The sequence below is a fragment of a genome, unplaced genomic scaffold, assembly GCF_019419815.1.
Source record: "Pyrus x bretschneideri cultivar Hongxiangsu unplaced genomic scaffold, Pyrus_bretschneideri_v1 Contig76, whole genome shotgun sequence".
NCBI lineage: Eukaryota > Viridiplantae > Streptophyta > Magnoliopsida > Rosales > Rosaceae > Pyrus > Pyrus x bretschneideri.
Window position 1 is genome coordinate 576,995 of NW_025999816.1, and position 11,592 is coordinate 588,586.

At 38.0% G+C, this 11,592-nt stretch overlaps 2 protein-coding genes across 2 annotated transcripts; both read left to right on the forward strand.

Annotated features, from left to right (window-relative positions):
• The first annotated feature begins 5,184 nt into the window (after positions 1-5,184).
• On the forward strand, positions 5,185-7,948 carry LOC103961744. The gene is made up of 5 exons (XM_009374332.3): positions 5,185-5,380; positions 6,199-6,331; positions 6,740-6,836; positions 7,148-7,234; positions 7,551-7,948. The coding sequence occupies exons 1-5, from the start codon at positions 5,347-5,349 to the stop codon at positions 7,683-7,685; spliced, it is 486 nt and encodes a 161-aa protein (XP_009372607.1). The 5' UTR covers positions 5,185-5,346; the 3' UTR covers positions 7,686-7,948.
• Positions 7,949-8,501: 553 nt separating this feature from the next.
• On the forward strand, positions 8,502-11,370 carry LOC103961743 (glyceraldehyde-3-phosphate dehydrogenase B, chloroplastic). Its single transcript, NM_001302308.1, is given in 9 exon segments — positions 8,502-8,653; positions 8,755-8,868; positions 9,298-9,459; positions 9,565-9,732; positions 9,833-9,993; positions 10,109-10,170; positions 10,253-10,302; positions 10,438-10,844; positions 10,984-11,370. Coding segments are annotated over 9 exon segments (1,359 nt in total). The 5' UTR covers positions 8,502-8,554; the 3' UTR covers positions 11,120-11,370.
• The last annotated feature ends 222 nt before the right edge of the window (positions 11,371-11,592 follow it).

Genomic DNA, 11,592 nt, shown 5'->3' on the forward strand with positions numbered 1-11,592 from the left:
AGCATAATTCTAATTGTTCACAGTGTTTCCTTCGTTCAATTATTTAATTAATGGTTATGTATAACGATTATTTTTTCTTTTCCATTTTCTCCTTTCTTGATGGATGATGGTTTTAGAACTTCGAAACTACCGAAGTGATGAAGAATATTTCATGAGTAGACCTGTTTTGTTATTTGACCCAGTCTTCTTCCCAAATTTTGTAGTTGGAGTTTTGTTTGCGTATCGTCACTTTGCTGAGTCCACCATGAATCGTTCAAACTATATAGTAATTACATGAGCTTTTTCTCCAAGCATTGTAAAACAAACTTTATATGTCCGATTATAATTGCAAACGTTTCGTCACGTTTCCATTTCTTTCTTTACAATGATTAGGGAGACGTTAAGTACAAGCTAGTGAGCTCGATGTTGATTTATTTTTGGTGATCAAAGTATTTTTTTTGTTTCTGTTTGTTAGATATTTAAAAATCAATTCCATGGAGGAGATTCTGATTTTATAGAGCCATAGATGAAGTGTAACATGGTGTTAACTAAACCCCCATTCATTATAATGTTAATCCTTTGAAAACAATCGTAAAAAACACTTCATTTATAACAAATATTCAACCCATTAGTTTGTTATTGGGAGTTCGTCATAAAATAGTTCTTGAAATTTACTAAAATCTTCTCTTTGATTCTTCAAGTATAAATTTGATCAATGTTGTCCTTAAAATATAGCGCAAGACAAATTCATGTCATCCTTTCGTTAAAAATTATGTTAGTTTGGTCACATGACACGCGGATGAGAGGCCTACTGTTTCAATAATTCAGTGCAACGTGGATTACACCAAATATAAATTTTATACAGAACTTTCAGGGAGCATTTGTGATGAAAATCAAATTATGGCCTCCTGTTTTTGGGAAAAAAAAAACATAGGCGCTCTCTTCTTCTCTCTACCAAAATCCTAGATCTACAAAATTCATAGTCGTCACCCTCTTGCTTCGGCCTGGTTTAGTGGCAACCCACTCCCCCTTTTCCTAGTCTTCATCCATCATCTTCCCATGGATTGTTGCAGATCTATTTTTCGTTTTAGTATTTCAATCAATAAGTGCTTTCTTGTGAGATTATTTGTGAGTATTTTAAATTTGTATTGGTGTATTATTAGCTTCTCCTAGGTCTACTTAATTGTTCATGGTAGCTTCATGAATGGTGTTGAGCACACAATTCATGTTGGTATGGACATTGTCACATCCCGGCCCAGGTGGGACCACTTCCTGGGCCCGACTCCAACGTAACATGATATTATCCGCTTTGGGCTTACCATTCCCTCACGGTTTTATTTCTGGGAACTCACACGAGAACTTCCTGATGGGTCACCCATCCTGGGAATGCTCTCACGCACTACTCGCTTAACTTCGGAGTTCCCATGGAACCCGAAGCCAGTGAGCACCCAAAATGTCTCCTGCTAGGTAGGGATGAGAATATACATATAAGGATCACTCCCCTGGACGATGTGGGATGTCACAATCCACCCCCCTTAGGGGCCCAACGTCCTCGTCGACACACCACGGCCAGGGTTAGGCTCTGATACCAAATTGTCACATCCCGGCCTGGGGCGGATCCACTTCCCGGGCCCGACTCTACCGTAGCACGATATTGTCCACTTTGGGCTTACCATTCCCTCACGGTTTTGTTTCTGGGAATTCACACGAGAACTTCCCAATGGGTCACCCATCCTGGGAATGCTCTCGCGCGCTACTCGCTTAACTTCAGAATTCCCATAGAACCCGAAGCCAGTGAGCTCCCAAAATGCTTTATGCTAGGTAGGGATGTGAATATACATATAAGGATCACTCCCCTAGGCAATGTGGGATATCACAGACATTAGTTTGTTCGTTATAAAATATTTTTTTTGGAGTCATCATTGCTCGTTGTGAAAGGATATCTTCATGTTAGTTACTAGATAAAATCATAGAAAATTAAAAATACATCATTAATTAGATATTGCTAGTAATATGTTCACCCAAAACCACAAATGCATTAAAAACATAATACCCTCTTTATTCCAACAAATAAAAGTATCTCCAAACATGGTCTCTATTTTTTGTTAAATTTTAGCTAAAAGGACTATAAAATTATTTTAGAAGCTTCTTAAAATAATTTTACTCCAATCATACTCACTAGTTAGAGTTATAATGATTGTGAACCAATAAGAATAAAGCGTTTATTTAAAATATTAATTAAATATTGGTAATTAATGTTGTGAGCTCCTTCCTCACTCCCTAGATTTAAGAGCTCCTAAGAGAATCTCTATCTCAAGAGGTGGATAGGGAGCATGATTGGAGATGAATTTTTCCAAATCCTCCCTAAAATTTAGCTAGTAGCTCATTTGGCGAGCTCATTAAAGATGCTATAAATGCCACTAATTGGTAATAATTCGCTTTATCTCAGAGCTCCATAAATACATTTGCGAATACATATGCATCAGAAATTCTTTTGGCTTTAGAGTGTCATCTCAGTCTTTTGAGTTTGGATGTGCATGATTTCAAGACTTGGAAGTGTTACTTTGCTTATTCTTGGGCCAGTCTGGCTCTCAATTCCACCAGTATGGTGACAACTAGTTTAGCCAAGTTGACTTTTTATCTTCTTTGAATAAAAAAACCTATTGGATATTATTCACAAAATCCTCTTTGATATTTGCCCAAGTTGGCCCCGTTCTGCTCAAAATCAAGCCTAACGGCCCCATAAGAAATTTCAAACCCAATTCATGATCAAGTGTTTATTTTTTCTTAAGATCATGATTATTTGTGGTGCAATTCAATCCCTATTAAACCAGGACTCACCAAATTCTTGAGATTCCATCATAATCAAGATCTAATTAAGTTTTCCATTCTTGGTAGGCAAGTAATATCCTCAATGGAATTAGCTTCATCAATCACTTTAGACCTATTGGATCTCCCAAATTTGTGTAGTCTGGTGAGCCATATCCAGCACTGCTTACAACTAAGGGTATTCCTAGTTGTTTTGACCATAGCAATTGCCACGTGTCATGATCCCAAAAAAAACAATTGTCCAATAGACGATGAGCTAACTCCAAAAACTCGTTGTCAATTCAAATTGTAGGCTCTAACTCAGCTAAATGAAGTCGAAATCACTAGTAATCGCCAGTTAGTCATGCGATGGTGATTTCATTCCTAAGCCTTGTACACACCGTTCATCACACTATGGGAGTTGGCCTACTTGAAACTTTTTTCTCAATTCTTAACCACAAGAATGGGGAAGACATCAAAGGCAGAGCTAGTGATCAGAGTGAAGTCGTAACAAGCTAGTCATATTGCAAGGTGCAGCTAGATCACCATAGTCGGGTTTCTTGCACAATGGATCTCTCTCTTTCTTTGGATCAACGAAGTGCAACCTGCCAACGACTATTGATTGATGGAGGGTGATGATGGACTACGATCCTAGAGTGTATATGATCTCCACCAAACATACGTAACACTTTAACTAGTACACGAAAGTGTATACCATGATTCTTCTGTCATACAAGTAGAGAGATTCATTCATTGATAAGAAAAAGAAAAAAAACGTGAACACAAATAAATAGCACAACTCTCTAAGTTTTACAACCCCTTATACAATTGAAACATCATTGTATGGAAATATTTAGAATATTCTAGGCCTTTAACCAGTGATCGTTGTTCACATTCGCTAGGTGTACTATATCGGGTCACTTTTAATCAACGTGTGCCTTTACTCCTTGTTTCATTTCACTTGTCTCATTTCAATCAAATGGTACTAGGAACCCCCAAAAATTATTGATGAGTCGTTATTATTATTGTATATCTTACCCTAATCTTAGTTTTAATTTATTGATTATTTTGTGAGAACTTTGATCTTTTGAATTATATTTCCAATGTAGGACATGCGACTTCCTCTTGAGCAAAGAGTGATCAAACAGATGAATTTTGGAGTGATTCCAATTATAGGATGTTCGTGAGTCTCCCAACTTGTTCGTGTCAAAGTTTTAGATTGTATCTTTTGGTGATGGGCCTTATGGAGATATGTTTAGGACATCTCAAGCTTTAAAAAGTCATGTTGGGCATGTTTTGGAGCTATTTTGAGCCTAGAACATGACTGATCAGTTTGCTGGGCATTTCTCCATGTTTGACTTGGAGATTATTTCCTAGTTTCTAACTTATTATGTTTCTTAGTTTTTAGAAGACCTTTTATAGGAAGGATTTTATTTTGTAGTATAAATAAGGCTAATTATCCATTAGGGTTCTCAACGCATTACTTTGAAGAATTCAAGTTTATTTTCAAAGTGTTTTCTATCCATATTCTTAATAGTATTTTGCGTTATGGTTGTGCGTAACTAATCTCTTTTGGCGAGGCCACGATCCTTAGCAATAATATGTAGTTTATTTTCAATTTACTTACGATATTTCTAGATTGGAGGTCCAAGTAGAGCATGCTTTAGGAAAATCTAAATATGCATAGAATGAGGGTGAGCTTAGCTTCACAATGGGCTAGGAATAATGTGATTCAAATTCACTTTTAGCGAGAATTGAATCTAAGACCTCTCACTTATAAGTAAAGAGAAATATCACTAGACCGTTGTACTAAATAACAATAATTAATAGATTTGATTTTTATATAAATTGTTTAGAATAATCATGTGGAGAACAACCTTGCTAAAACTGTTTATACTACAATTACTTTGTTCTCTTGCAAGTATTTTTATTTTAACAGGTGGTAAAAATCCCAACAATTAACCCACCCACCCCCACATGCCACCCACCACTCCCCACTCCCCAACCCTAGGGTGCGAAAGGAAAAAAAAAAAAAAGTCTTAACGAAACACTCTTTATACTGTTTACTTTTAATGTTAAATACATTTTTATTTTAAAAATTCACTTACAACACATTTTTATCATTCTGATTAAAACTCAAAGATTTCAACATCTTTTTATTAGTTTTCTTTAAAAAAAAAACTCCCTTGTCGAAGGGCATAACGTTTGTTAGTTGAGTAATGTTATTCATATCATGTTTTTATATTACATTTCTATATCATTTTAGATGACGTTTGATGTGAACAGCTAAATCAAATAGCATCACACTGGCCAGTTGCCCGTTGCCATTTGCCATAGCGGCAGAGCCCGTCTCCTTTATAATCGTTAGTCACTACCGATAATTAATAATTAATTTCTTAATCAACATTGGAGAGAAGCAGCATTGCATTGTTATTACCGAACCAATTAAACAAGTCGTCTTCTTCTTCTCCTCCCAACACAAGAGTCGAACAACACTCGTTTCCACTCTCTTTGTTGGTGAGGTGTGGCGTGCAAAATCCAGACCTCAAAGCATTAAGCATGGCTGCGGTTTCGAATTCGCTGGCTTTGACAGGTAAACTCCGCCCCATGATCTAACCACCGCTTTCTTTGTTGTTTTCTTTGCTCATTTTTTCCCATCTTTTTATCGATTTATGATTACTAAATCTTAGTTGTAGAATTAACGATTAATGTGCTTTCTGACAACCGTTCTTGAATTCGATTGAATGATTAATGTTCTTGAGTTCGATTGAATTATTAATGTTGGGTTAGTGTATATGTTTTGGAACATTGCACATTCATAAACTACGGATTCCCCGATGTGTTCTGTCATGTTTCAAGGTTTTTGCTTGAACCCAAAAACAACAACAGGACGAAATCTGAAATCATATGTTTCCCAGTTTTGGTGGTGCATTGGTTTGGTAGCCCCGGAGAAGGCCAAGTTTGTCTACAGCTCTACTGAGCTCCTTTTTTTTTTTGGCCAAGCCTTTCCTGAGCTCCTATTAAATTAATAAGCATTGCACAGGACTTTATGGCTACTGCTTTTGCATCTAACCTGAAACTAATCGGAAATTTGCCGAGAGACCCATGATCTTATACCTTATTATGCTAGGTTTAGAGTTCTCGATGCGATATTCTGTAATCTGGGAGTAAACTGATGTAGCTAACTGGTATGAACATGGTAGTCTAGTTTATTTAAAATATCCCCACCTGGTCTAAGGGTTTTAAATAATATTGGTTTCCATTATCTAAGTCATTAGAATTAGAACTCGTTTAAAGTTTTTTGTGACATTTTCGCTGTCAGAAATAAGTTGATTTGTGCACCGTGTGTCTGTTTTTGAGCTGGATTTGGAATGATGTTTCCTTTTCTGTTCCTGTGAAATTCTTCACCAGGATCTTCTCTGAAACCATCACAACAGTATCTTGGGAGTGTGACCCCGACAAACTTTTCACTGAATGCAAAGCTTATTGGGAAAGTTCAACTTTCTAACTCCAAGCGGTCCATCTCAGTTCAGGCTGCATATAGGTATTCTGTTTGGTCTTGCGTTGTGATCACTAGTATTTTTCAGGGCACGTGCTAGTAGTTTAATGCAAAATGCATGGTTGCTGCTGATTTAATTTCCTTAAGCATGACTTGCTCAGTGATCATACGAAAGTCCATTATTGTATGTCACATTGTGTCCTCCTCTTGTGATCATGGCCCTGTAACCCTGTTTAATTTCATTTTCTCATCATCCGATTTAGTATTCAGTAGTGAATAGTATTATTTTGATTTCCCATCCGTCAGTTGGTGGTGTTTTCATGATCGCAATGTTGAAATCTAATTGGTCCTTCGAAAATCAATTATGTATTTTTAACCTTTATGTAATATTCAATTATATCACATTTTCTTTCAGTAATATTCTAATGTCAATCTCTAATTGTGTAATTACAGTGATGGTGGCAGGTCAAACAGTTCAAGCATCTTTGTCAGTGGCTTTGTATTGGGAGGACTTATAGTTGGCACACTGGGTGCTGTGTATGCACCTCAGGTTACTTTTCTTCTGTGATTAAAAAATTGTTTTTTTTTTTTAAATTTTGAAAATTCAATCATTATTTTGCTCCATGCTACTTTGTGTCTATGTTATTCATCAGTCAATTTTTTTTACTTTTCTTAATGTTTACATTTTGTGAGTAATGACTCATGAGTTATCCACTTTAACGAAATGTAAATGTATACTCTACCGCACAATTTTGCAGTGGATGGTGCTCTGTGATGCGTAAATGTTGCAGTTTGTGGGCTTTTGCATTAAGCTAATGAAACCATTTTTTCCCACTGAGCTTTTTCCTTTTTAATCAACAGATCAGTAAAGCACTGGCTGGAGCTGACCGAAAGGATCTGATGAGAAAATTGCCCAAGTTCATATATGATGAAGACAAAGCTCTGGAGGTGAGAAGTTTCGGTTGAATGGTTTACCCTTTCTTTCCATAATCAGTTACAAGGATTATTTGAAATGGCCGTTTTCCGTTTGATATTTTTTCTTTGGTTTTCCATATGTTTTAAGCATTTGTTGGAAATGCTGAAAAGCTAGTTTGTTGTTATTGTGGGTTTGTTCGATCAATTATCTTCACTGACCATTACTTGCGAAAACGTTTGGTTAATGTTGGCTATAGGGAGACAGACCATTGTGATTCTAGTCTCATAACGGTCATTTTTTATTTATGTATTTGTAAACTCACAACATGCATGTGTTTTTGCACCACAGAAAACACGAAAAGTACTGGCTGAGAAGATAGCGCAGCTAAACTCTGCAATTGATGATGTTTCTGGTCAGCTCCGACCAGAGGATGACCCAGATGAAGTACCTGTGAACTCGGAAGAAGTTGAAGCTTACCTGTGAACTCGGAAGAAGTTGAAGCCGTCGTATGAGTCCTCTGAATTTCGTGTATTTCAGCGTTTCGATATTTTTCTCAATAATCAGTGTAGTGTTTCTTTTCTGTGGGAGCTCATAGTTCTGGTAATGTAATTGTACCCGCTGTGATCCTAAGATTGCTAATATTTGGACAACGCCAAATATAGGATTCTTCTCCTTTTCAATTGTATTTTGGTTAGCTTGTAATTTGTACTGTAAAAATAATATTTGGGATAAGGCTTTGTTGTTGATGTAGTAATTCGTACCGTAAAATAATACCATATCCTTTTTACAAAAACAAGAAACAAAATAGTGATGCTGAACTCAATTCAATGGTTCATGCTCTTCTGAAATTAGTTATCCATGATTTGTGGTTGAGATTTTCAACCCTTAGTGTTGTGGCTATTACGTGTCTTTTTTTATATAAGCAAGACTGTAAATTCATATAAACTACGGAGAGGGAAATTCGAACTCAAGTGCAAAGGAGAGCATACTGCTCTAACTAACTTGGTTGCATGCATTTTTCTTTCTTTTCTTTTTTGGGAAATATGTTTTCTCCTCTTTTTGCCTGTTTTTCGGTCGGATTTATATTCATCTCGTGACAAAAGAAATTCGACGGAAGGGCATTTTAGGAAGGGACGGGTGGAAATAATTTGCGGTTCATATTTTGAAAGTGTTAGCCATAGACATGATCTTATCTCCTATATCTTCATGTACCATGCTATAACCACAAGTTCCTTTAATCCAATTGCAACCATAATTTAAAACAAGGTAAAGTCCACAATGCCAATGGCAAGGAGTTCAACTGTATATATATGTTGGCAAAGTCAGTCCATTAGCTCTAGTTGCTTGCAGCCATGGCCTCACACGCAGCTCTCGCCTCTTCGCGAGTCCCGGCTAACACCAGGCTTCCCTCCAAGCCCTCCCACTCATTTCCCACCCAATGCTTCTCCAAGGTCTCTCTCTTTCTCTTGAACGGAGTTCATCGCATCGTGTTATTTATTGGCTTTGCTAGTTTGGTATAATTTGCAAACTTTTTTTTTTTTTGGCTGTGCAGAGGCTTGAAGTTGGTGAGTTTTCAGGACTAAGATCGAGTTCATGTGTGACCTATGCAAGCAATGGCAGAGAGCAATCCTTCTTCGATACTGTCGCTGCCCAGCTTACTCCCAAGGTTTTATCTTCCCATATTCTTTCATTTCATAAGGCAATATATACAATCTGTTTTGCATTTCATTAGAACATCTCGTATAGATATGATTCCTTCGAATTCTTAGCATGCTTCTAAGCTTCAGTTGATTGACTAGACCAGTACCACAAGCACGATAAAGCCATGTCTGAAAACCTTCACTCATATGAGCACTTAACAAACTGAAATGAAGGTGTGGTAACACAGTACAAACTATAAGTGCTACCTATGCCATGCTTACTAATCGGCTACAGCACGTTGGTTCATTACAAGAGGGTTACGTTTCCAGAAAATGCATTTGTGGACTCTCGGCAATGACCAGTATATTCCAAGAATGCTAACGTTTGATCAACGCTATGTTATTGAGTGGTTTTTCTGCTATGTACTTTATTAACTGTTGTTTGTTCATAGCAGACTGCAGGACCAACTCCTGTCAGGGGAGAAACAGTGGCAAAATTGAAGGTGGCAATCAACGGATTTGGACGTATTGGCAGAAACTTCCTCCGATGCTGGCATGGCCGCAAGGACTCACCCCTCGAAGTCATTGTTGTTAATGACAGTGGTGGTGTCAAGAATGTAAGGGAACTTATGACTATTATTTCCATTTAATATCCTTCTGGAGAGTGGAGAGCCAAAGTACTGGAAAATGCATTACTGAAATTTAATTCAATCCGAATGCAGGCTTCACACTTGCTGAAATACGACTCAATGCTGGGTACTTTCAAAGCAGATGTGAAAATCGTTGACAATGAGACCATCAGCGTTGATGGTAAGCCCGTCAAGGTTGTCTCTAGCAGAGATCCCCTGAAGCTTCCATGGGCTGAGATGGGCATTGACATTGTTATCGAGGTAACCGAATGCTCTACTTAATACTTGAATATCAATACTGAGGATGCCTTGGATAATATTGTAAATAGCAACTTATATAACAGAATTTGAAAACATACAGGGAACAGGAGTCTTTGTCGATGGCCCTGGTGCCGGCAAACATATCCAAGCCGGTGCCAAGAAAGTCATCATTACAGCTCCAGCAAAAGGTGCTGACATTCCTACCTATGTTGTCGGGGTGAATGAAAAAGACTACGGCCACGACGTTGCCAACATTGTAAGGTCAGTATTCTCGGATAGATTAGCAAGACAGAGAGGGGGAAATGCAAAAAGGAAACAGGAGTAAATTCACTTCATATTGTAAAGGTATAAAAGTTATATATTTGTGTATCTGCAGCAATGCTTCTTGCACCACAAACTGCCTGGCTCCTTTCGTAAAGATCCTGGATGAAGAATTTGGTAAGACGTCATTTGTATGTTCAGCGTGAATCGAACAGCACACCTTCTAGGACTAATAATTTGCTCCTCATGGAACTTGCAGGCATTGTCAAGGGAACCATGACAACTACTCATTCCTACACTGGAGACCAGGTAATGGATGGCGCCTACATTCTCCTCTGCTTACAGATTCCATTCTTTCGTTTACGATCAAGCATTGACATTTTGATATCGTTAAATCTTATGATATTGGAGTTATGTGTTATTTAATGCTTATTCCAATTTCAGAGGCTCTTGGACGCTTCACACCGGGACTTAAGGAGAGCCAGAGCGGCAGCACTAAACATAGTCCCCACAAGCACTGGTGCAGCAAAGGCTGTGTCCCTTGTGCTGCCTCAACTCAAAGGCAAGCTCAACGGCATTGCCCTCCGTGTGCCAACACCTAATGTATCAGTGGTTGACCTTGTGATCAACGTTGCAAAGAAAGGTATTTCAGCAGAAGATGTCAATGCAGCCTTCAGAAAGGCAGCGGACGGACCACTTAAGGGCATATTGGCAGTATGCGACGTTCCTCTTGTGTCTGTGGACTTCAGGTGCACTGATGTTTCCTCCACCATAGACTCCTCCTTGACCATGGTCATGGGTGATGATATGGTCAAGGTGGTGGCCTGGTACGACAACGAATGGGGATACAGGTGAGGTCACTAGTTACAAATCTACAAAGGGTTTTCCATTAAACAAAGCTAATGTTGCATTGAATGCCAAGTCTAGTTCGCTCTTCACTATTTATGCGATTGAGTCTTGATCTTTCATGTCGATTATTATTTTTCGCAGCCAAAGGGTTGTGGATTTGGCACATTTGGTTGCAAGCAAGTGGCCAGGCGCGGCAGTAGTGGGAAGCGGAGACCCATTGGAGGATTTCTGCAAGACAAACCCGGCAGACGAGGAGTGCAAAGTCTATGAAGCATAGACTAATGTTTTCGGCAGGGTTTAGCAGCATTTGTTATCAGCAAATGCTTAATTTGTAATGACAATTGAGGAGGGGGAACAAAATCATCAAGTAAATTACAAATTAAGACAATTCTCTGAATGATTATCTTATAAAATAATGATTATCATCATCATCAGAGTTTTCTGTGCAAAACTTTGATCAGATTTTGCACACCAGAGAGAATGAATGACTTTGTCCTGTAGTTCAAGTTAATAAAAAGATTTCTCACATCTCAATGTCTTCTAAGCTAAATCTTCTTGAGCAGCCTAAAACTGATGGGAGCAATTGAGCACAAGCAGTCTACAAAGTATAGGCTAGCTATTTTGTTTTGATAAATTATTGACTTGAGACCTCCGACGTATAAATGGAGAAGAATATCAGTGCTAGTTACAGTTCTTTAATTAGACTTTATAGACTTTGATTGCTCTCCTCATGATTACTTACCAGGAATG